Below are 21921 nucleotides of genomic sequence, written 5' to 3' on the forward strand. Positions count from 1 at the left end.
TTAACTTTAAATATGAATGTTCATGACTGGGTGTGCCTTGTTTTCACAGATGAGGCTTTCCTACCCCCCGGGAACAGAGGTCCCCAGGGTTCAGGGGAAATTTTTCCTGTGCTTTTTAGGTCCTGTGTCTCCACTGTAGCTACTGTCTTTGACTTAATTCTTAACAAGGTGCCCTCTTTGCCCATCAGTGGAAACTCTTGAGGGGTTGTTTATAAGTGACACAAGGAAGTCCGAGGGAACAAATTTGCCCTTCCTAAAAGGTTTCTGCATTGACTGGTGAGAGTAAGCCTGGGACTGGGAAACAAGCTCAGATTCTTGCAGGTGCTACCACAGCCTCTTACATTCCTGTCTGAAGCAAGCTCAGTCTGGGAGAGGCTTGTGTTTAGAAATGCTTTCAGCATGAATTCTTCTGCTTTACTTTGTTTAGGCTGTACAATAACAAATAATCTATGCATTTTTTCCGAATGCTATTCTTACAGTGTCGCTACCTCTGTTGACATAATTATTCTATCCCAGGCGTAGCAACCTCTTGCTTTTGTTGTAGCATGGAAATCATATGTAGCATGAACAGTAACCAGCATCACTGCTCTGGAGTATTGGAGCTAATAATAGAAATGAAAAACCTGTTCTTTGTGAGCTAAATAAAGGCACACAAGACTAGATAGAAAATCAACTTCTACGTGCGCTAGAAGTAAAGGAGGTCCCAGTGAATTTTCTTCTTACTCCTTAGTCTTGCCACCAAGTATTGCAGTATGTAAATAGGATCAGAGTTCTCCTGTTGTGCTGGGAAGAGCCGGGCCAAAGACAGCTGATTTCCTCGCGCAGCCATGCCCCATTCGTGCGTGTGTTGCTGAGGTCCGGAGGCGCTGCGTGCGTAGAGTGCTCAGCTGCTAGTTCCCGGAAATATTCCTACTGATGGTGCAATAGCAGAATGGGTGGCTTTCTGCACAACTTCGAGGGTCAGAACTTGTCTCAGGATAATGTATCCCTTGGAAAAAGATATTTATTCCTATTCCTGTGTTTAAATAATTCACAGATATATTGAATAGTAAATAATGAGGGTTGGAAGACCTCTTTTGTGTACATTTTCTGAATCTGTTATGTAACCCTACTGTTTGTAACAACATTGGTATCAAGTATCTGGAAAATATTATGGCAAAATGGCCTTTCAAAAAAACACCAAGTACTATAAATCTAATTGACGTTTTTTTCTGGAATTCAGATTTGCTGCTGAAGTGACAGTACATGAGCCAATTTAGGACTGCAGTTATCTTTCCCGGGCAGCGTACCAAATGTGAATACAAATGACTATCGCCACGTGCTTCTCGGGCTCCAGAATGAAGTCTGACAAGCGTGTGTTTTGTGCGTAGATGTTTGTCCATTCTGGGTCTGGCTGGTCTCATCTCAACTGTGGTAAAAGCGTAAGAGCCAACACACTGGGCCTAAGCAGAGGAAATAGGTTAAGGAGATACATTTGCTCGTTGCCTGTTTCTTGGCTAGGTGAATTAACTGACTTGGAATTCTGTTGCTGATGGACTCTTTCTGAGACTAAAGTTGGCTTGCATATCTGTGCAGTTCTGCAAAGGTAGATATGTCTTAGGCAGAACGTTGTTACCTTCGGTGTTAACCATGAAACTGGAAGTTTCAGGCTATGTCAGCAAGAGACACCTGGAAAAGTTAAGGTAGACCAATAGGAAATACGAAGCTGTGCATAAATTAAAGGCTATTAAACTCCTCTTGAATGATAGCATGTACATGTAAAGTGGTCTTGACTTGCTATAGATTAATTAACCTTGTGAGATATCAAGCTTAATTAACCTACAGTGAGTTAAAGCCACTTTACTCTTGACAGAGATCATTCACAAGGAAGCTTAATTCACTTTTAACCTGATGCACAACAACTTTGTACCTTCTATGGGTTTGCATTAACTTTCCTCAGTGCCCCTTAGTAAGGTTTGGAAACTTTGAAAAGAGAGGACTTCTTTAGCCTTAAGAATTTGAATCAGGTTTCTAAAGAGAAGCTTAAGAAACTGGACAGAATGGGCTTGAGATAAAAGTGAATAATGTACATGGAGAAAATGTGCTAAGCAAGTATTGCATGATAAACTCTGCAGGTGGGTTCGAGTCTTGGTTTGAAAAGCAAATAAAGGATATGAAATGGAGCATTAAAAACTAAGAGACAGGAAACAGAAGTGAAGCAAGGCTGCTAAAATCCACGTGGTGAGTCCAAGAAGGTCCTGCTTGCAGAATTGCAGCATTATCGAACAAATAAGAATCAGAGATTTTACAAGTCTTGGATAACATTCATATTTGAGTTTATTTACAGAAAAGTGTTGTTATGTATTACCCTGATTGCAAGTTACCTTGCTAAATCAGATGAAAATATCTTCTTGTGGGTTTCTTTTTGTTTTCTTGTTTTTCCAGTAATTGTCCTTCATTTTTGGCTGCTGCTTTAGCTAGAGCAACTTCAGATGAAGTCCTTCAGAGTGATCTTTCAGTACATTACTTACCAAAGCATGTGGACAGTACAGATGGGATCATACGTAAGTACCTCTGTGCATAGTAACATATAATTTTATGTTGTGTGGATCTTTCATTTACACTCTATACTGGACAGTATGATATGTATATTTTGCAGATAATTCATAGATTTTAAGGTCAGTAGTGACTACAGAGATCCATCTAGTCTGACCACTTGAATAGTAATAGATTTTCCTCAAATTAGTTCCTACTACCAGCCAGTTATGAGGTTTGAGTTGCTCCTTTTGTAAATGAATGTCCTGTTGTAATCTAAAAAGGTCATTGGAGAATTCACCACTACTCTAGATAGATCTAGTGGCTGATTTCTTTCAAAGTCAAAGCTTTCTCATTTTTGAATCCTAATTTGTTTAGTTTCAGCTCTTACCATGGAATTCTTTTTCAGTGGTTTTTTTATTTAATTGCTTTTCTTTGGTTGTACTCGAGTCTTTTTATTGAGTTTTTGCTCCTTAAGACCAGGTGGAAGTTGCTCCTTACCTTTAAGTGCATCTCCACAAGGCCCAGGGCTGTATCTGGTGACCCTGATTTTCTTTATAAGGACTTGAGACTATGAGGTCCTGCTGCTTGCTGGCAAACAGCAGTTGTCCTCCTTCATCCTTACAGCAAAGCCAAATATAGGTGGGAGGAGAGAATTTAATTCTGAATTATTTCAGTCAGAAGAGTTTTTATCAGAACTTTTAATTTTTTTAATAGTTTCAGTGAAGATAACATTATCCCTTATAAAGATGTTTTGTGCATAAAAGGAAAATTTCCTTTTCTCCATTTATTTCTCTTGGCTAACAAGATTTTTTCCATCATCCAGCGCAAAGCCATGCATCCTAAGTCATTTCAGGATTCTGCTGACTAAACAGCCTTGAAAAACTTTCTGGGATGCTCATTATGATGAAGAACAATATTCCTTGCATGTATTTACAGGAATTCTGTCATTCCATTTGGAAAATACATAATCACCAAAGCACTGTGTACATGCCTTTTTTGATAAAAAGAGGTAAATGATTCTGGGAATAAGTAAGAGATATAAATCTGGCTCTTTGAGGAGGGAGATTCTGGTGTATTTCTAAGAGGCCTTTGCAAACCTGAGAGGAAGTAGAACATGCTATGGGCTCCCTTTTGGTACACATTGCTGCCTCCTCCTGCTGAGCAGGTAAACAGAATAGATTTGTCATTGTTCTGGCGGAGCAGCCTTCATTAATTTCAAATTGAGATCTTTGAGACTTACATAAATATTTGACAGTCTCCAAGGAAATGTTGACTAAGCCTCCACACAGAATATTTAAAGAGTTCAAAAAAAAAAAAAGAAAAGAAAACCTTCAGAAATTTCCATTTAAATATATTTAAATCTGTAATATGAAGAAGCAAACATAGATTGATATGCATACAGGCTAGAACAGGCACTAAAAATATGGGACTCCAGACGCAGTATGTTGAGGTGACTTGTCATACAGAAAGTGCTTGAAGATGATATATACCTTTACAGATGCAATGTAAGGCATTAAAATATGAAAATAAAGGGGGAGAGAAAGATAGAGAACATTTTCTGAACCATAGTAAAGCAATGTTTTCATATGAATGCTGCAACTTCACATAATATACCAGAAATCATCATTTTCCAAACAGAGCTTTAGCTCAAGAAATGCAAGGTTTGGCTAATGAACGAGGCTGACAGTTCCCTCTAACTGATATCATATGGGGAGACTTTCATGCTTTGAAAGAAAGTGAAGAATACTGTAGCAGGTGATGGAACTGGGATTTCTACACCTTGAAATGTTGTGTTCAGAAAACACTACTTATTTTAATGATTTTTGGACTGCTGTAGAATGTGAAACCAAGTTGAATTTAGCCTGCTGGTTTTGATATCCAATTTTATGTCAGTCTGTCTTAGGAGTCCGGCAAGGTTTTTACTCAGTATAATACAAGGAGACATTTACCTGATTTGCCTTGAGTTTGAATTTGCTAGGGGAGGAAAAAAAAAAGAGAACCCAGATTTCCTTTGTGGCACATTTCACGCTGAGTAGTGCAACATGACAAATCATCTTGCATATTTATGACTGGTAAAAGAAGCCACTGGTGTGCTGACGGAAAGGAAAGTAGAAGCTTCGTGAAAAAAAGAATGCTAATCTTTCTTTCTAAAGAAAGAAAACTGCTTTGAGCCCACAAATGTAGGAATGCAAGAATATAGACCTGCCATATTCAGACCTGACCGTGCATCTTTGGAAATGAAGAATCTGAGAGGCATAGACCATGACTAATTCTTTTCTCCCAGTTGAACTGGAGAGGAGTAAGAGAGCTTCAAAGATAATTGAAAGACTTTTGATTTCCTTTTTGAAAGGTCAGGTTAGGAGTTAAGGGTGTTTAGTTTTCTTTTTGGTGGAGGAAGATCTTCACATGGGGGTTCAGCATTGCTGAGGAACTTCTGAAGGAGGCTGGACTGCATTACTTGCTGGAGGTATCTAAAATATCCAGCAGACTTCACAAAGCAGATCCGAAAGTCCCATTACACAGTCCTTCCAGACACTAGGTGTTGTGGAATAACCAGAATACAGTTTAGGTTCAGGTCAGAGCAGAAATGGGATTTCTATAACCAAGACGCAAAGAAGTTGTTGACTAGTCAAAAACTGGAGTTCTCAGATTAAGGAGAAACAATGTCTACAAACCTGAATTCTGATCTTTATTGTCACACTGCCCAAATTTTCAAGAGAGGTCTTAAATTTTACCAAGTACCAAAAAACAGAATCTGGTTACTGGTATCCTCTCTACACCAATTTTGCTCTAGAAGAAGTCAACCATCTTTGGCAACAATAATGCCTAAGTTGGATTTCCCACTAACTGTGGTACGATTAAGCATTACTTCCAGGGCTGGGGATTTTAGAGCAGCACTGAAGAACAGCAGGAGGGAAATGAAATTCTCCATGACACAACCACAATGACAGCTGAGTCAGTTCTGGCTCAGTGCTGCAGCATTAACGAATGATGAGTAATTTACAGCTGTGAGGGGGTGGTTTGACTGTTGTGGGCCTTTCTCCTGTTTTAATCTTGAGCAACAATTATTGATGATGCTGACACTACGCATATTCCCTGCAGGGGAAGGTTATTTAGTATCTCAGCACAGCAAATGGGTTCACTTCATTCTTCCTTCAGAGTGATGCTCTGAATTGTAATAGCCATGTGACAGGGAAATGTACGCCCTTTCCTTTTAAATACGCCTATTAGGAAAAACGGAGGAGGAAGTCTGTGGGGTTCCCTTCTGGAAAATATAATTTGCACATTTCAGGCTGTATGTTTTCCTTCCTTAAATATATTATCCAGCAAAGAGATTTCTGGGGGCACTAGTAAGAGCAGTATAGGCATTGCAGGAGAATTGGTTCACATCACTGTGGTGTTGGTTACATGACCCAATCGTCTGATTTTCAGCACTTGTTCTTAAAGCTGTGTGATTAAGAAGCTAGGACTCCTCCTTTTGATTATGCATATATCTTATTTCCATGTTTACTAGCTGATCTTGCAGACCAGGCTTGAACCACTTATAATCAGCAGAGCTGGGAATGTGCCTATTCCTAGGGGTCCTGGTTTCCTGATCATTATAGCCTACATCTACATCTTGTGTAGACCTATTACTGAAACTAGTAAATGCTGATTATAGATTCTTCACAGAAATTCTGTGAACTGAAAGGAGTCCTCACCCTCCACTCTGCTCCCTAGATTTGGGCCATTCCTCCTCCAGGAATGACTGACATTCAGGGATTGCCGTTATTGGAAATCTCAGCCTTTGATGATGATGAAAAAAGAGATTTGGATGCGTTCAGTTTGCTGACGCTTACTTCATCTTTCTCTTCCCTAAACTTCAGAACGATTGTCAAGTGCCTGAGTTTTCACAGTTTAAAATTACTGTTTTTCAGAAGTGATAGTTCAGAATATCCTTAAATTTAAGACCTCTCTGGTTTTCTCATTTGCTCGTGCAGATTTCTTTGACACTTGGTCACTTCAGGAATCTGGAAATAATGGTATGAAACTTAGAAGGTACCTGAAAGTGTCCCAGAATCACAGAACTGCATAATAGGTGAGGTTGGAAGGGCTACTGAATGCGTGCACTGCTGAAACACCTTCAAGTTAATGCTATTACTTTTGGTAGCTTATTTGCCACTGTTTTGCTTCAGTTTTGCAGTGAGGTGTTTGCAGTGCAGTGAACGGATAGATTGGTCTAAAAACAATACATCATTGTAATAGATTGTAGTTTCCCTGGGCATCTTGTATGTGACACAATATTCCATGATGAAGTCCCTGTCGGAGCCTTTGTGGTCTGGCTGCACCACCTTGTGTGGAGCTATCCTGGGGATCAAACACTGAGGGTAACATATTTGCTTTTCATTTTTCCTGATGCTGCAAATGAGTTCCCTGAAGGCACAGGGGAATACTTAAGTTAAAAAGACAATGAGCTGCTCGCTGATGAATGCTGTTTATGGTGAGTTTGGCTTCCTTTTCTCATGCTTCAGAATCTGGAATTTCCCTGCTGAAAACCCATCTCAATTGCTTGGCTAAAATGTTTTTGTTTCATCTTTATAACGTATGCAAGAGAAAAATTCTCACTTGATAACACTCTTAGCCTTTTATTTGTGGTTTTTGTCCTCCCCAGAGATTGAGACAGTGAAGCTAGCCCGCTTAGTTTTCAGCAAACTCCATGAGATCTGCAGCAACTGGGTGAAAGACTTTCCACTCCAGTGGAAGCCCCACCGCTACTATGAGACATCCATCCATGCCATCAAAAACATGCGCAGGAAGATGGAAGACAAGCATGTCTGTATTCCAGACTTCAACATGCTCTTCAACCTTGAGGTAAAAAGAGATTATATGGAAGATAAATACATATGCTGAATACAGTTTCTGTTCTTGAGGAAACTAGACTTTCTTTTCCTGTGAAAATGACAGCCATACCTGTGATGGACCTAAGAAGGATTGACTGTCAGGAGACAAACCTGGTCTTAAGTTAGTTCAGTTGATATTCTCTAACTATAGGTGTAATAAGACATGCAGTTTCTGCGTAGGTTATAGAGGATGAAAGAACAATTTTCACAGATGTCTGATGATAAGTCATCTAACTAAACAAAGTTTGTATCTGCCCTGTCCTGATGTAGCCACTTAATGCAGTGGCTGAAGAACTGTTCTGCTATCCTACAGAAAGTACAGTGCTACTTTTGTGAGAGGCAACTGATGCATTATATTATCATGTGATAAACCAAGGTAGGATCCTCTGTGTGGTTGAAGATGCCCAGGTATAGAAGGGAGTTGCCAATGGAAATGAGGAAGTGGTTCAGCTTCCGGTTCATCATTGATGCCAGCTGTCTGCAGGGGTGGGTCTGTACTGCTTTTCTGCCCTTTTTCTTGGGAGGAAGAAGCCAAAAGCAAGAGTAAGGAAAGGAATTAAAATAAATAAATAAATAAAGAGGGTCCAGTTCACGTGAGTATCTAGCAGCACTAGTAGTTTGGTGGAACGAGGGCCACACTTAACTCTGTTAATTTCTTTACGTTGCCATTGCTCAAACACTCATGCTTGCTCTTCCTTCAGAACTGTGGATACTGAGGAATGACAAATAGAAGAAAAGGGCAGGAATGTTACCACTGGGATCAGATTGCTGCATAATTGATTCTTTATTACATCCCGTCAGTTTAATAACCGTTTTCTGCGCCCTATCCAAATTCTTGCCTTTAAATTACACGAATGCAAACAGAGGCAGATGTTTCCTTTGCCTGTCAATTGTCATCTCTCTTCATTCCAATTTGTGTTGGAGTCCTTCACTTAAAAATTACAATGTATAAATATTCTAGTCATTGAGATGGCTGTCAAGGTTGAATTGGCACTGACAGTGGGTTGGTGTGTTGTATGTATGAATAGGCACAGAAGTTATGTCTCTTGGTACTGGAGCATTGTTTCTCTGTTTGAACAGATAAGGGAAAGCTGAGAAAATTGAATTGAAGATGAGTGATTTTGCTGTACTTGATTTGTGAATGTAATCACATTTAATTATCTGCTGAGAGAGTACATAGAGGTATTTTAAAAATAGATATCTAAGGTGATACAGCTTAGATTTAAAAAAAGAATGAAAGCAAAGGGTAGCTGGCTTCACATTTTAACTGTACCGGTATTTTATCACTAGGGGATTCCAATCTTGATGTAGACTTCAGGCAAACTGTATTGGATGTCCTTCTCTTTTTACATGATTTTTGCAGTCACAAAACTCCTGCGCAATTTGATGGGAATGGCACTTTCTATTTGAGCTGAGTAATGGAATTGTAACAAATAGGACATAGGGAGCATTGAGAGAGCTACACGGATGATTCTTGCAGGCATCTTTTGTAGTTTGCAGATAGAGTTCACCTGCAGTAAAGTGGGAATTTGAGTGCACATCTCCCATTGATGCAAGTGAAGGTGGCCTGAGCAGTTTGTTTTCCCAGTGGAGATTCTGCTTCTAAGTGCAATTTAATGCTGCCTGGTGAACATCCACAGAGGACACCAGAAATCTCAAGTTCAAAAGTTTTAAAGACAGTCCAATTAACTGCTCAGATTGCTTTTTCCTTTGTTGTTTTCTCAATGTGTTTCCTTTGACAGGACCAAGAAGAGCAAGCTTATTTTGCAGTATTTGATGGTCATGGGGGAGTGGATGCTGCCATCTATGCCTCCATCCATCTCCATGTGAACCTGGTCCATCAGGAGATGTTTCAGCATGACCCAGCAGAGGCGCTCTGCCGAGCTTTCCGGGTGACAGATGAGCGTTTCGTCCAGAAGGCAGCCAGAGAGGTGAACGAGCTATCTGGGAAAGAAGGGAAGTGGGCTTGACCCTGAAAGTATTAATTTATAAATTCTATTCACGAAAAAAACAGAAATCGGGTGAATTTCATACTATTGAGAGACACAGATCAAGCTTCCAGAACATGTCTTTGATCTGACATGAACAATTAGAGTTCACTCCGATGTTCAGTCTGGTTCAACCACATAGCTAGCTTCCTCAGACGCTGAAGGCATATTTTCTGCAGCCATGAGTAGATCTGAGGAGTGGGAGTCCTAGTTTTACCCTTGAACCTCAGTGCAGTGGGGCAGCAGGGCACCAAATAAGGCAAGGTCTCAGTTTGAAGAGCTCAAAAGCTCCTCAATCACATGAAGATCAGGGAACCAGAAAAGTGGTGCAAGGCACACCTTGCTCCCAGAAACACCTCCTGAAGACAAAAATGATGATGACTGAAAAAACACTAATAGAATACATGACATCAGTAAATTGACTATGGTATGCTGGACTAATGGAGGTGTGTAGCGCCCAGCACTGTCGTGGTGATAACCTTCTTGGTGTGTTCATTAGCAAGGGTGCACCAAGTACGGTGCTGACTACAGGCCAGGGGTCAACACAGAGCCGTCCACGACAGCTCACAGTGCAGATGCCCACTGATGGACTTGGTAATGTTCCATGAAACGTCAGCCTGGCACTTCTCACAGCATCTGATTCATTTAGGAGGAGAGAATGGCTGCTGCTGCTGCTGCTCTTGTGTTCGCATGCTAACTAGGTTTAGTCCCTGGGGTTTTTTTGTTTTGTTTTGTTTTGTTTTTGTTTTTTTCCCCTCTCTACAACATAAATCTTTTTTTGCTCCAGAAAGCAAGAGTAAATGGATAACTGCCTCTTAGGCCTCCTAAACCTATGCGAGGGCTGAGTATGTGTCGGCAACTCAAGATGCTTACAAATAAATCCGCCTCCAAGATCATTAACATGTATTCATTTCTATCAACAGATAGGAAACAGGCACAGATAATCAATTAAAACAGTAGTACAGCAGTTCACTAGCAGAGCCCAGCATCCGAAAATGTGATTCCGGTTCAAGGGAAATTACAGGACAAAATCAATGACTTGTATTTAGTGAGGCTGGTTTGGAAGGGCTGTTACTGAACAGTCGTAACTGGAAGAAAAATGCTGCCTGTCTGCCTCCTGGAACAGCCTGTGTATTAGAATGTCAACATGTTCTGACCTTGAGTTAAGTAGGAAAATGCTTTGGAACAGTTATTTGCTTATTTAAAACTTCAGGTGTTTCCTCTTCCTCCCCCCACCCCCCCATCCAGAGCCTGCGCTGTGGAACCACTGGGGTGGTGACTTTCATCCGAGGAAATATGTTACATGTGGCTTGGCTTGGGGACTCCCAGGTCATGCTTGTGAGGAGAGGCCAAGCTGTGGAACTGATGAAACCCCACAAACCGGACAGAGAGGTGAGAATGGCCTGTTTTAAATACACCCGGGTAGTGTTTACCATCAAAGTTGACTAGTATCAGCTTTATACGGGGTTCTTGGACATTGAGTGCTGGCTTGCCCACGTCTCTTGGCTGAGAGATAGAGCTGAGCATGCTTTAGTTATTCTGGCTGGTTCAGATCTAAGTATGAATTTGTGTGCAAATGTTTTGTTCTCATTTGATGGGGCTTGCAGGCTCCGGGATGCTGTGTCTGTGAAACACCAAATATTTATTTAAGTGTTCAGAGTGTGGCGGCAGCACTAAACATTCTGTCCAAACAACTCTTGTGTTGCCTTGCTGTTCAGGATGAGAAGAAGCGCATTGAGGCACTTGGTGGCTGTGTGGTCTGGTTTGGAGCCTGGAGGGTGAACGGGAGCCTGTCGGTCTCCAGAGCTATTGGTAAGAATGGGCTTTAATTCCTTTCTCCTCCTCGTTTTTCCTTTTAATTGAAACTTTCACTTTCTACTGATCAAAATTTGAAACACAGCTGAAAATGGAATGGTGAACAATGACCTCTATCTTTTCGTTACATTTTGAGGGGCTGCTACAAATAATTTCTTTACTTTGGGGAAGAGGCTCCGTGCTGTGTTAATAAAAGGGCTCCCAGATGCTGCAACTGCAAACCCAAAGTCTTGTATATCTTTGTGTTCTGTCTTTCCCCAGGGGATGCTGAGCACAAGCCATATATCTGTGGGGATGCAGACTCTGCCTCCACTGTGCTAGATGGCTCTGAAGACTACCTCATTTTAGCCTGTGATGGCTTCTATGACACAGTCAATCCCGATGAGGCAGTGAAGGTGGTGGCTGACCATCTAAAGGAGAATAATGGGGACAGCAGCATGGTAGCACATAAATTAGTGGCATCCGCTCGGGATGCTGGTTCCAGTGACAACATTACTGTCATTGTGGTATTTCTCAGGGACATGAATGCAGCAGTCAATGTTAGTGAGGAATCGGACTGGACAGAGAATTCTTTCCAAGGTGGGCAAGAAGACAGTGGGGAAGATAAGGAAAACCACGGAGACTGCAAACGGCCGTGGCCCCAACACCAGTGCTCAGCACCTGCAGATCTAGGGTATGAAGGACGAGTGGATTCCTTTACTGATAGAACTAGCCTAAGCATAGGGTCCGATATTAACCTGTTTGATGATCAAGGCTATTTAGACCTGACAAACACAGAAACAAGTGAACCTAAGAGTGCCAAATATTTGCCACCAATTCAAGTGTTTAGTCCTGGCATACCAAAGAGTGTGAATTTGATTAATGGTTTAACAGTGAAGAACAAATCACCAGAGAGCACCACATCATCAGTCTATGGACAAAGTGACCCCAGGGAGTACAACGCTCCTCTTAGTTTGGGTTCTGCAGGGCAAAACATCTACAGGGTGGAGGGTTTCTCCCCCAAATTTTTGGGGCTGGAAGATGAACAGTTCAAATCCTTGGGGAAACGAGCTTCTGCATTTCCTCACTTGTGTTTCTGTAATGGGAAGAGGCGACGAGGAGCCAGGTTCAAACCAAAGTTTCGCACGCTGCTCTTGGCTCATGAGCCTTCCCATATAGAAGGATCGAGTCTGTCCTTGCCTGTCCGAGGCCGCAGTAACACGAGGTTGTTGGTAAGACACTCCCCGTGGTGGAGGCTGGCTAGTCATAAAGCTTACAGTGAGAGCATGTTTTTGATGCGAAGACAAAGTAATTGTATACCAGATTCATACCTTCATCAATGCTGTAAAATTTAACTGTCTCCCTTGTGTTCCCCCTTAGGTACCTAAAACAGACATTCCCAAAATAAAACTGGCATCATCAGAAAGTGAAAAAAGGTGGGCATTTCAGAACCGCGTGTATTACAATCCCCCGCAAAGCTCGAATCATGTGTAAATAGATCTAGGAATTAACAAATGTAGTTGTTTCAATCTCAATAAAATTTGCTGGTGGTGCCACCTTAAGCAATGCCACAGCCACCCAACCACCTGCACACATAAGTATTAGTCACATCCACTAGTGAAAGCCGACTAGTTGGTTCACATGAATAGACACTGTTAGGGAACAGTCTTTAAAAATGCAGAAAGTTGAACCTGCCTAAGTCTATGGAGCAATATTTAAAGAAAGATTCTGCTTTAGAACAGCCAAATTTTTTAGAGTGGGGGGAAGTTTCCATAGAAGTCCAGGTTGTGGGATTTTTTTTATGTTTTACTTTCAGTTTATTTCAGGCTAATATTAAGATGAATTAGAAAATTACATCCACTTTGCAGGTAAAAGACTAAAAGCCATACAGGATTTTACCAGGTAACTTAGGAACGGACAAACTAAGCTCCTGTTACTCTGTTCTCAGACTCTGATTGAGGTACATACTCATAATTTACTTATTTTTTCATGTAACATAAAATGTGGAATATGAAGAAAACTGTTTTTTGTAGTTTTAAAAAAAAAAATTATTTCCTATGGCTAGAGGTGCAGTGTACAGGGATTTCGTATCTCTCTGGTGCTTTTAGTGGCATTTTTCTTGTTTGTCAGTTTAGAAAACTGTTTTCAATTAATTAGTTTTAATCTAACATGATTGTGCTTAATGCTTCAAGCCAACCTCTTTCCACCGTAACTTCATCTCAGGTCTTTAAAGAAACCAAGTCTGTGGAGATGTTCAGTACAATACTACTGTCACTAAACCAGTCAAACCGGAGAACTGCTTGCTAGGAATAATGAGCAATTTGGTGAGCTGTTTGTTTTGGGTAAGGATTTCTAGGTGGCAAAGGCATAATTTAAAATAAAGTTGTAGTGTCAAGGATGGTAAGATGCTGCCTCTGTAGTAGCATTATTACTGCATTTTGGTCTTTTCCAGAATGTCTAAAAATGGATGCAAGGCTGCTAGAGCAATCCAAAGTGAATGGGAATGCCGCGGATGCAGATGAGCAGGGGATGTGCTTTGGGTTTAGTGGGGATGGTAAAATTCACTGACAGTCCAGAGCTTTGTTTTAGTTAAACTTGGATTTGTAAAGAAAAGTGAGAAACGTCAGCTGCCCTTTATTTTGACAAGCGGAGCATTATTTAACAAACAAAACCAGGCACACACACACACACACGCACAGTACCCACCAGCTTCTCCCTACTCTTGGGGGGATGTTAACCTCTTAAAGGAACATTAGAACTTAAGTAGACTATTCCCATCGGATAGACCAGTCAGCTCCACTAAATATACATCCTATTACTATTATTTGTTACAATATGGCATTTGGAAGAGTATGAATACAATAATTCTTCACAGGCATTTATTGTACCATTCATATCATTTTAGCAGTAACAATTTAATATCAGTATTAGTATGTAGCTAGAATTCGCAAAGTATTTTAATATTAAGTAGTCAGGAGTTTATTCAACATAACGAGTGATGGCAAGGTTTGAATTCTGCCAATTTCTGCTTCTCCTCATCTTTGATGCACTATTTTAAAAGCAATTTGATGAATAGCAAAAGGCTTTGTGAGTAACCAGGAGTTGAAGTGTGGCTTTAGATTCCTTTGATCTTTTTGAGACTTTTTTTTTTAATCTTTTGGGATCATTGGCTCTTACCTGTCATCTTATTAAGCCTTAGCTGTTGTCAACACTCTTTAGATGCAGCATACGCTCCAAGTCAGATTTACTAAGGAAATTTGAGAAATCGTGAAACAGTAAAATATGCAACTCTGGGGCATCTCTGCGGTGCCTTTATTTTAAATTATTCACAGTAATAATGATACATTGAAAGTCCATCTTCTAGTTGATAGTCATGCTTCTGAAAGAAAGGTGGTGGAAGTGCAATTCTTTGTATGAGTAAATAAGAATGAAAAATGTTATGGATGATAAACTTCTTCCCAGGCTGCAGGAATAGTTGAAGAGCACTGGACTGCATGTGTGCTGTTTTGGGAAGGATATAGCTTTTTAGGTGTGGATTCGTAAATGATAATTCTGGTACTCATAACATTTATCTTGCTAGGAGAAAAATTTACCATCGTAGTTCCAGTGTGGTCAGGTAAAATACTGTATAGATAGCAAGTGTTCATTTCTTCACTAAACGCATATTTATAGAGTAGATAGGAACCATTTGTAAGGTAAGTCCTTTAAAGTTCTATACTATTAAAAGTAGTGGTTATTGGTCTGATATATGCTGCTCTTGATTCTACACACTAGACAAAAAAGCAGTGCTTTGTGAAATGCAGTGTTTTCTCTTAATGCCACTGGTGATAGGAAGTAGTTCTCTTCAGTTCAAGATCCTGTGCCCTTATTTGCTGCTTGCTAACGTAAGCAATAATACCCCTCTAATGGTATCTAAATGTTCTGTATCTTGTACTTTTATTGTCTATCTGGTGACAATGTAAAAATATTAGGCTAATATAAAAGTATCTAATTGTATTTATTGTTGATACTGAGATTCAGTCTGTGACCTGTGTTTTGTATTTTTATTGTGTATCTTAGTGGTGGTGAAATTTGTATAACAAATCTTTCCAATAAAGAGCTGAAGTATCCCTTTTTCAAGTTAACACAACCCGCATCAGTTTCAGTTTACGTGTTAAACGTGTTTGCAGAAGTAGGAGGTAGGTAGTGAAAACTTTTTCTTTTTTTTAATTGTGTTGGTTTTGAGAAACGGACTTCAGGCTGTTTGTCTGAAGCTGCTCAAAACTTGCTCGTAAGCTATTCACTGTGAGTAGTAGAGGGATTCATTCAATCCCACTCTTAATAGTTTCCTGTGTACACTTTTTAAATGTGCAACTCTGAGGAACGTCTGCGTTGCAGAGAGCAGTATAGCACCAGACCAGGGAGCTGTTAACCCATTTCAATTTGCACTAAAGGTGGGTGGAAACACATGTATATAACTTTTCTTTACCTACAAGTGCCATCAATTGTCCTTGCAAGTTAAAATCATTCAGTATTTAATTTAGATTGCATTGCAACACTGAAGGACAATGTCTAAGCAGACTTTAGCTTATGCCACATTTATAGTGGTACATCGTCATAGAAACTCCACTCTGTTTTTGGAACGCTGTGTGTCAGTGGGAAATGCGTTGTCCTACGGGCAGAGAGGATGAGGCATAGAGTTCTGTGTTTATAGACAGGACTGCTGTAGTTGAGGTCCACTATCTTTTCACTAAAGACACCCTACCCTGGCAGTGTTCTGCTAAAAAAAAAAAAGAAAAAAAAAAGAAAAAAAAAGAGAGAGAGAGAAAGATTGATCTAAATTAGTGGCTGTTTCAGCACAATTTATTCACTCAGCACTAGTCACATAGACAAAGCCATTGAAGGGGGATACTGCAGCTTTGTTCATGCCTATAATTTAGGGCAATCTTTCTTTAATTCATATCCTCCTTGCAACAGGAACAAGACTTTCTACCCTTGTATCACGTGCAATAAGTAATAATGAAGCAACCTCTGACTTAAATGTTCCTATCCTTTTCCAGTCACTGTTAATCAGATGATCGCACTATACTTGCCAGCATTAAAACTAAAGAAAAAAACTCCCACCTATGAGGGTTTAGTACAACTCTTGTATGTCATAACTGCATTTTGTTAGGCTGTTTTTTTTTCTCTCCTGTACTCTACAAGATATTTTGAAACAAGAATAGCAAAAGTTGGCTGAGATCATCCTGAGTACTTCTATTCCTAAATGAGTACTTATGTAGATAGCCAGGTGTGTTGTCGGTTGCTACACTGGGTGCTCCTGTTAAAATATCTGTATTATCTTGTTCATGAAACTAACATTCTTTATGAAGTGAATAAATTAAAGCTAATCATTTAACAGTGTTGGGACTTTTCCATTTGCAACCTTGTTCTACAGTTCATATATGACTTTAGTTATAATCATGTATTAGCCATCCATATTTTATTTATGAAAGCTGTTTATACAGAAACTGTTGAAGTTTTACCAATATCTTAATAAAACAGTAATTTAAAACATATTTCAGATATTCTGTTTATTTATAAGCTAAAAATGATAGCAACCACCATCTGTATTAAGTGTCTTTCTGTGATGAAAGCAGATTTCCTCTGCTTGATGCATAACAGAGGACATGACTCTGGCATGGAGCTGTACGATACCTGTGTACTTACTGCTAACTTTTTCATCAGTAGAGCTGGGGAATACAAAGGCCCACTACAGCCCTTGTATGATCTACTTTACAGTCAGAAAAGGAACTTGCTGCTATGGCTTTGTTGCTTTTAGGACCAGTTTCAGTATAAGTTAGTTAATGGAAATTAGGCTTCCAAGCCTGTTTACCTACATCTTGTTTAAAAAATGGCAGTGTATAATTTCTTCATAAGGTAAGCAAAGCATGATGTTACCTGCTCTTCTTGTCCCTGCAAAGGTTGGACACTAAACTCAGAGTAGGTAATGATGATGTGACTAATTAAAATAATTTCCTTCAGTTTGGGCCTCATATTAAGAGTAAAGCAGCTGCAAGCGTTGAAGAGGCAGGTCTCTGATTACTGCTAATGGAGCTGTGTATAATAATCAACATGCAGTCCTGTAAAACAGTAAACACTCACAATTCAGGATCATAATGTGCAGCTTGCCATAAACCGTCTTTACTACTCATCAGCTGGAACATTTGTGTGCAAGCCAGATTAGACCTGCATCTCATTCCTTTATGTAACATATTTCTGTATTTCTTGGCTAAAGAACCAACCTATGGGTAGAAGCTGGGGATCCTCCTTGATTCCTATCTGAATGTATACTAGTTAAGCATTTGGTCTATCATCTGCTACTAAAGTAGCTTTAAAAATCCCAGATGGATTTAAGCCATTTCACTGAATAAAGGCAATGTATTCTGGCAGGAGAAAATTCTTCTATAAGCAGTCAGGCATTACAGCAATTCAGTACTGAAGACTAAGTCAAGCTTGGTAGTAGTGTACTACTTACCCAAACAGGCATTCACTAGCATTTTACTTATTTACACATGAACGTCTAAAATTTCACACCAGCTTTCACCATTCATTTTATTAACAAAGTGCAAACCGTTTTAAACTATGAGTTGTACAGCACTTACTTACACTGTGGAACATTCATACAAAAATGAACTTAAGTACAGTCAGCTGAGACAAGGACAACTATCAGTTACAGTTATTCATGCTTTTTCAATAACCAGCTATTCAGCTTTCATCATAGCTTCAACAAGTAGTTTAGCAGCTCAAAATGCAATGCACAGTGGCAAAAAGTTTGGCAATGTGTTCAGTTGGTCCACATTACAGACTGAGGAAAACAACTTTCGTGCCAACTGCTTTATCCCAACTTTCAAACCATCGCATCTGTGGGATTCAGCAGTCTTATACAATCAGCTCATAGCATTAAAATTAGGACATTCACACATTCTCTGCTATTCCCATGACATAATAGGACAAACATCTTGAAATAGGGCTGCAGCACCTTCTGGACATTTTTTCAGAGCATGTGCATCTGAGCCTGGCAGAGCCGGCAGGAATGCAGCCTTTCCTATCAGGCTTTCAAAGGTCACTTTGCCCTAGTAACAGGTTAAAGATGACTGTAGCAGTACTGCACAATGGTCCTTGACAGAATGGAGTGTGCACACAACCAAAAACAGCAGCCTCGGACTAAGCTCCAGCGAACAGTGTGCCTCTTCCCAGGAGCACAAGCCGGCCAGTCTTCAGGCACCAAGCCAGTTCTCTATCTGCTCCAAAGAAAGTCAGCTTTCATTGAAAACCCTCGCATTAGGACAGCTTTATGGCTTCAAGCAGATATAACCCTGACATTTAAAATTTTAGGCCAGCTACGTAAATCCAAACAAGAGCTTTCTATTAATGATTACATGAGCATGCAAACCTCAACCAGTCCTTCAGCATTGTGTAATTTCTAAAAGTGCCTTAAAATTTCAGAAAATTCAATGCTCTTGAAGATGCGCATTAGCCACAAAAAAGTAGACCGGGCGCTCACCTGTCTATCTGCCACAAGTCTCCTGGTGCAAATTGCCACACATTAGACTGTACAAACACCCATCTGCCTGCTCTCAGTCAGGTAAAAGGTTCCTTTCATATCTCCAACTCGAGGAGCAGTAAGGGAAATTTGCATCTCTGGGGTTACAGTCATCTCAGACCCTAGCTAAGACAAACATTTAAAATTACCTGGTGCTGTCTTCTCCAGTAACAAAGCTGAGATCATCAGGACCTACTTGATCACCCTCTGGAAATACTGAGCACCGCTCTAAGGCTGAAAAAACAAACACACACACACACACACACACAATAACCTTTACCAGGTAAACATCCAAAACAGAGCAAGTTAAAAGTTCGTCACCTGCAAGCCCCACTTGTGTTGTACTTCACTCCTCACATACGGATATACAATATGCTTGACTCTGAAATAAGACTGCTCTAGGATTTTTAAATTAAGATACTTAGTCCAGCAGAGAAATAAGTGATGTTTTCATTTTTCTGACGAGTTATGAAGTTTTTGCTTAGTGTCTGCAGCAAGCACTAAACAGCAAACAAATCACTGAGCTGAGTTGTTAGGCCATCCTGCTAATGCAGCACGGGACAGTTATTCAGGCCAAAAGTTAACTTCATCCAGCAACAGCTGTCACCTTCAAGCTTTTACCTTGATCAAAAGGTTAAACCTTTTCAAAAGGAACATAAAATGAGTTTTTAAAATTAAACTGAAGTGCTCAAAGCACATTCCTGTCAATTAAGATGCAACTAAGGCAGTGGTTACCTCCCTAAAGTTAGCCTACTTACAGTGCAGATTCAGGTACACAGGGAGTTCCGATTCAGAAGAACAAGAGCAATGGGTTTTCCAACATCTCCTCTGGGAGACTATCCTAAACTGACTTCTCAAGGCTAGAAAGAGTTCCCTCTCGTGTTTTGATCTATTTTTAATTAGAAACCCAAGAGAAGAGTTCCAGATCTCATTGGTTCTTGGTTGAGTTTTAATACCTATCATTTGTAGTCTCAGCCTTGGCAATATTCTATATTCATGAGAGCAATGAGGCAAGCCTGAAGCGTTTGGAAACGTGCTCACACAATCGATTCTACCTTCACTTGAGGACTGGACAGAGAAGGCATGGTTAAATCCCTCTGAGGTGGAGGTGGCATCCTCCTGCTCTTCATTTTCTGTGTCACATTCAATGTCACTGTCACTGCTCATTCCTGGTAGGAGATGAAGGACATGCTTCTGACATATCCCAGCTGCAAAAAAAACCAAACCAAAACAAAAAAACCCCCGCAAAGCAAAAATTAGGGCAGCAAGATCTGTGTAGCTCAATTGTTCAACTTTTTCCAATTGAAGAGTTACCAATACCAAATACCAAAAGCTGGCAGGAGAACAAGAGAGAAGGAGCACATTTAGAGCTAAATGTATTTACCAAAGCACTAAGGAATTCGACAGAACATTCAGTCTAATTTTGCCATGCAGCTCAGCTCCAGAGGAGTAGTTCCAACTATTCTGAGTGTGAACTTGGGTATCTGCAGTTTCTTCCTGCTTGAGCTGCACTCCTCAGCCAGCCGCTCAGCCTACCTCTACAAGTAGGGCAGAAAATAAAGTTAAAGGAGGGCTTTTTCAACAGGTCATGGGACCCTTTAAGCAGACGTACCTGCCAGATCCTTCAAGCTGCAATATTCTGTTAAGTCTCACACTTAAACAGAACATGTTTTTCCTACAAAAAGTAACTATAGCTGTAGTGAATCAAGGCAGCTTCTTTTGTTCTGTCAGAACTCAAGTGTGCATCAACACCAGTCAAAAATTCACCCATTTGCACAGTTTGGTGGGTGACTGAAAGGATTTGCTCTGTTCTTTTATTTCCTACGAGCTGACAGTCATTGCTGAAAGAAAGCAAGTGGCTAAGTGAGATGCCAACTCTACTACAGTTTTTCTTCTCTGAAAGGAAAAGAATTGTAATATTTGTTTCCTGGGGTTTTTAACAATGAAGTATTTCAGTTCTTAAACCATTTTCCTATTAGGCTCTCTGCTATAACAGGAGAACTGCAGGAGCACATCATGATCACGCTGCAGTGACTAAGAGCAGAAATTCAGTTTTGTCACTGAGAGACCTTCTGTAAATGCCAACTCCTACACAATATTGCACACTGCAGATAGAGATGGATGCTGGCACCTTAATATAGGCTTTGCGCTACAATTCAGTCATTGAAATTCAAATTAGTGCAGGGGTGGGAGGCAGGAGAGTTTTAGCAAGATAAGAAAAACTCTTCTACGTGGACTTTCAAAAAGAAAGGCAGGAATATTTTTTTCCAGCCTGCAAAGGATGCAGGAAGGGAGGGGGGAAGTTTCCTCCAAGTCTCTAAGGAAACTGGCTTACGTACTGGCAAAGCCTGATACAAATGAGACATTAGAGAGATTTTAGTGCAGAAGTGGAGGTAGTTACCACTGTGGTTTGTCCCTGAAGGCAGAAGCTTTAAGAAAAGTCAAGGTCACTGACTATTACTTTAATTAGATAAGAAATTATTTTCAATGCCTCGCAACTGAAGAGTAAAACAAAGATGTGAAGTCCCATTAGAAGCAGAAAAAGCAACTAGCAGTCCCAAGAAAGAGATGGCCTCCTACAACACTATCTGCTAGGTCTTCAAATTCTTACTCTATCACAACATCACTATTTCTCCACAGATATCAGTGGGACAGAGAGATTCTCTCCTCACTATACTATAGCTGCCAAGTGTTACAACAAAGTTCAACAGCCATGGAAACAATTTTTTTTCCTTCCCCACCAAGCTATTTCCATTACAGAAAGGGATGATCATAGACTGAAGTGTTGTAACACTACATTTACGATCTACAATGTTTGATTTACCTTCTTCCGCCCCAGCTGAAGCGCCTTCAGAAAGCATGCCCTGCAGTTCACCAGTTTCCGAGCTGTTCTCCAGATCAGCTGACTGCGTTCCTTCTGTACGACATCCTTTAGAATTTGATCTTAAGAATTTAGGAGATGCACAGAAAAGCTTATTAGAGATGTGGCTTTAAAATAGCTATGGAGACAACTCCTTTCAGTGCCACATCTAGTTTCACTCATTTTAAGTCTCTTGCATGTCCACTTAAATCCAGCTTTAATTAATTTAAAAAAGTTAAGATCTTAAAAAATAAAAAAAGACTAGAAAAAGACTGGAAAAGCTGATGATGAGTATTTTCCAAAGACGGTGAGAACTGC

At 40.2% G+C, this 21921-nt stretch overlaps 2 protein-coding genes across 11 annotated transcripts in view; one reads left to right on the forward strand and one right to left on the reverse strand.

Moving 5' to 3' along the window:
* Positions 1–1629: 1629 nt before the first annotated feature.
* PPM1E (protein phosphatase, Mg2+/Mn2+ dependent 1E) lies at positions 1630–15288 on the forward strand. Its single transcript, XM_026071435.1, has 7 exons — positions 1630–1682; positions 2425–2543; positions 7169–7368; positions 9140–9328; positions 10634–10777; positions 11104–11197; positions 11462–15288. The coding sequence occupies exons 1-7, from the start codon at positions 1630–1632 to the stop codon at positions 12532–12534; spliced, it is 1872 nt and encodes a 623-aa protein (XP_025927220.1). The 3' UTR covers positions 12535–15288.
* A 2445-nt stretch (positions 15289–17733) lies between these two features.
* Positions 17734–21921, reverse strand: part of TRIM37 (tripartite motif containing 37) — a 30975-nt gene continuing 26787 nt past the window's right edge. For 2 of the 10 annotated variants that reach the window (XM_026071381.1, XM_026071384.1), the window contains 4 exons: positions 21568–21686; positions 19799–19951; positions 18893–18977; positions 17734–18441 (listed from right to left, as the gene is read on the reverse strand). In XM_026071381.1, coding sequence (XP_025927166.1) covers positions 18438–18441; positions 18893–18977; positions 19799–19951; positions 21568–21686 — 361 coding nt within the window. In that variant the 3' untranslated portion in view covers positions 17734–18437. The other 8 variants (XM_026071383.1, XM_026071382.1, XR_003254438.1 and 5 more) reach the window with 8 other exon arrangements.

This window comes from Apteryx rowi, unplaced genomic scaffold, assembly GCF_003343035.1.
Source record: "Apteryx rowi isolate R43461 unplaced genomic scaffold, aptRow1 scaffold_325, whole genome shotgun sequence".
In the NCBI taxonomy this organism is placed as follows: Eukaryota; Metazoa; Chordata; class Aves; order Apterygiformes; family Apterygidae; genus Apteryx; species Apteryx rowi.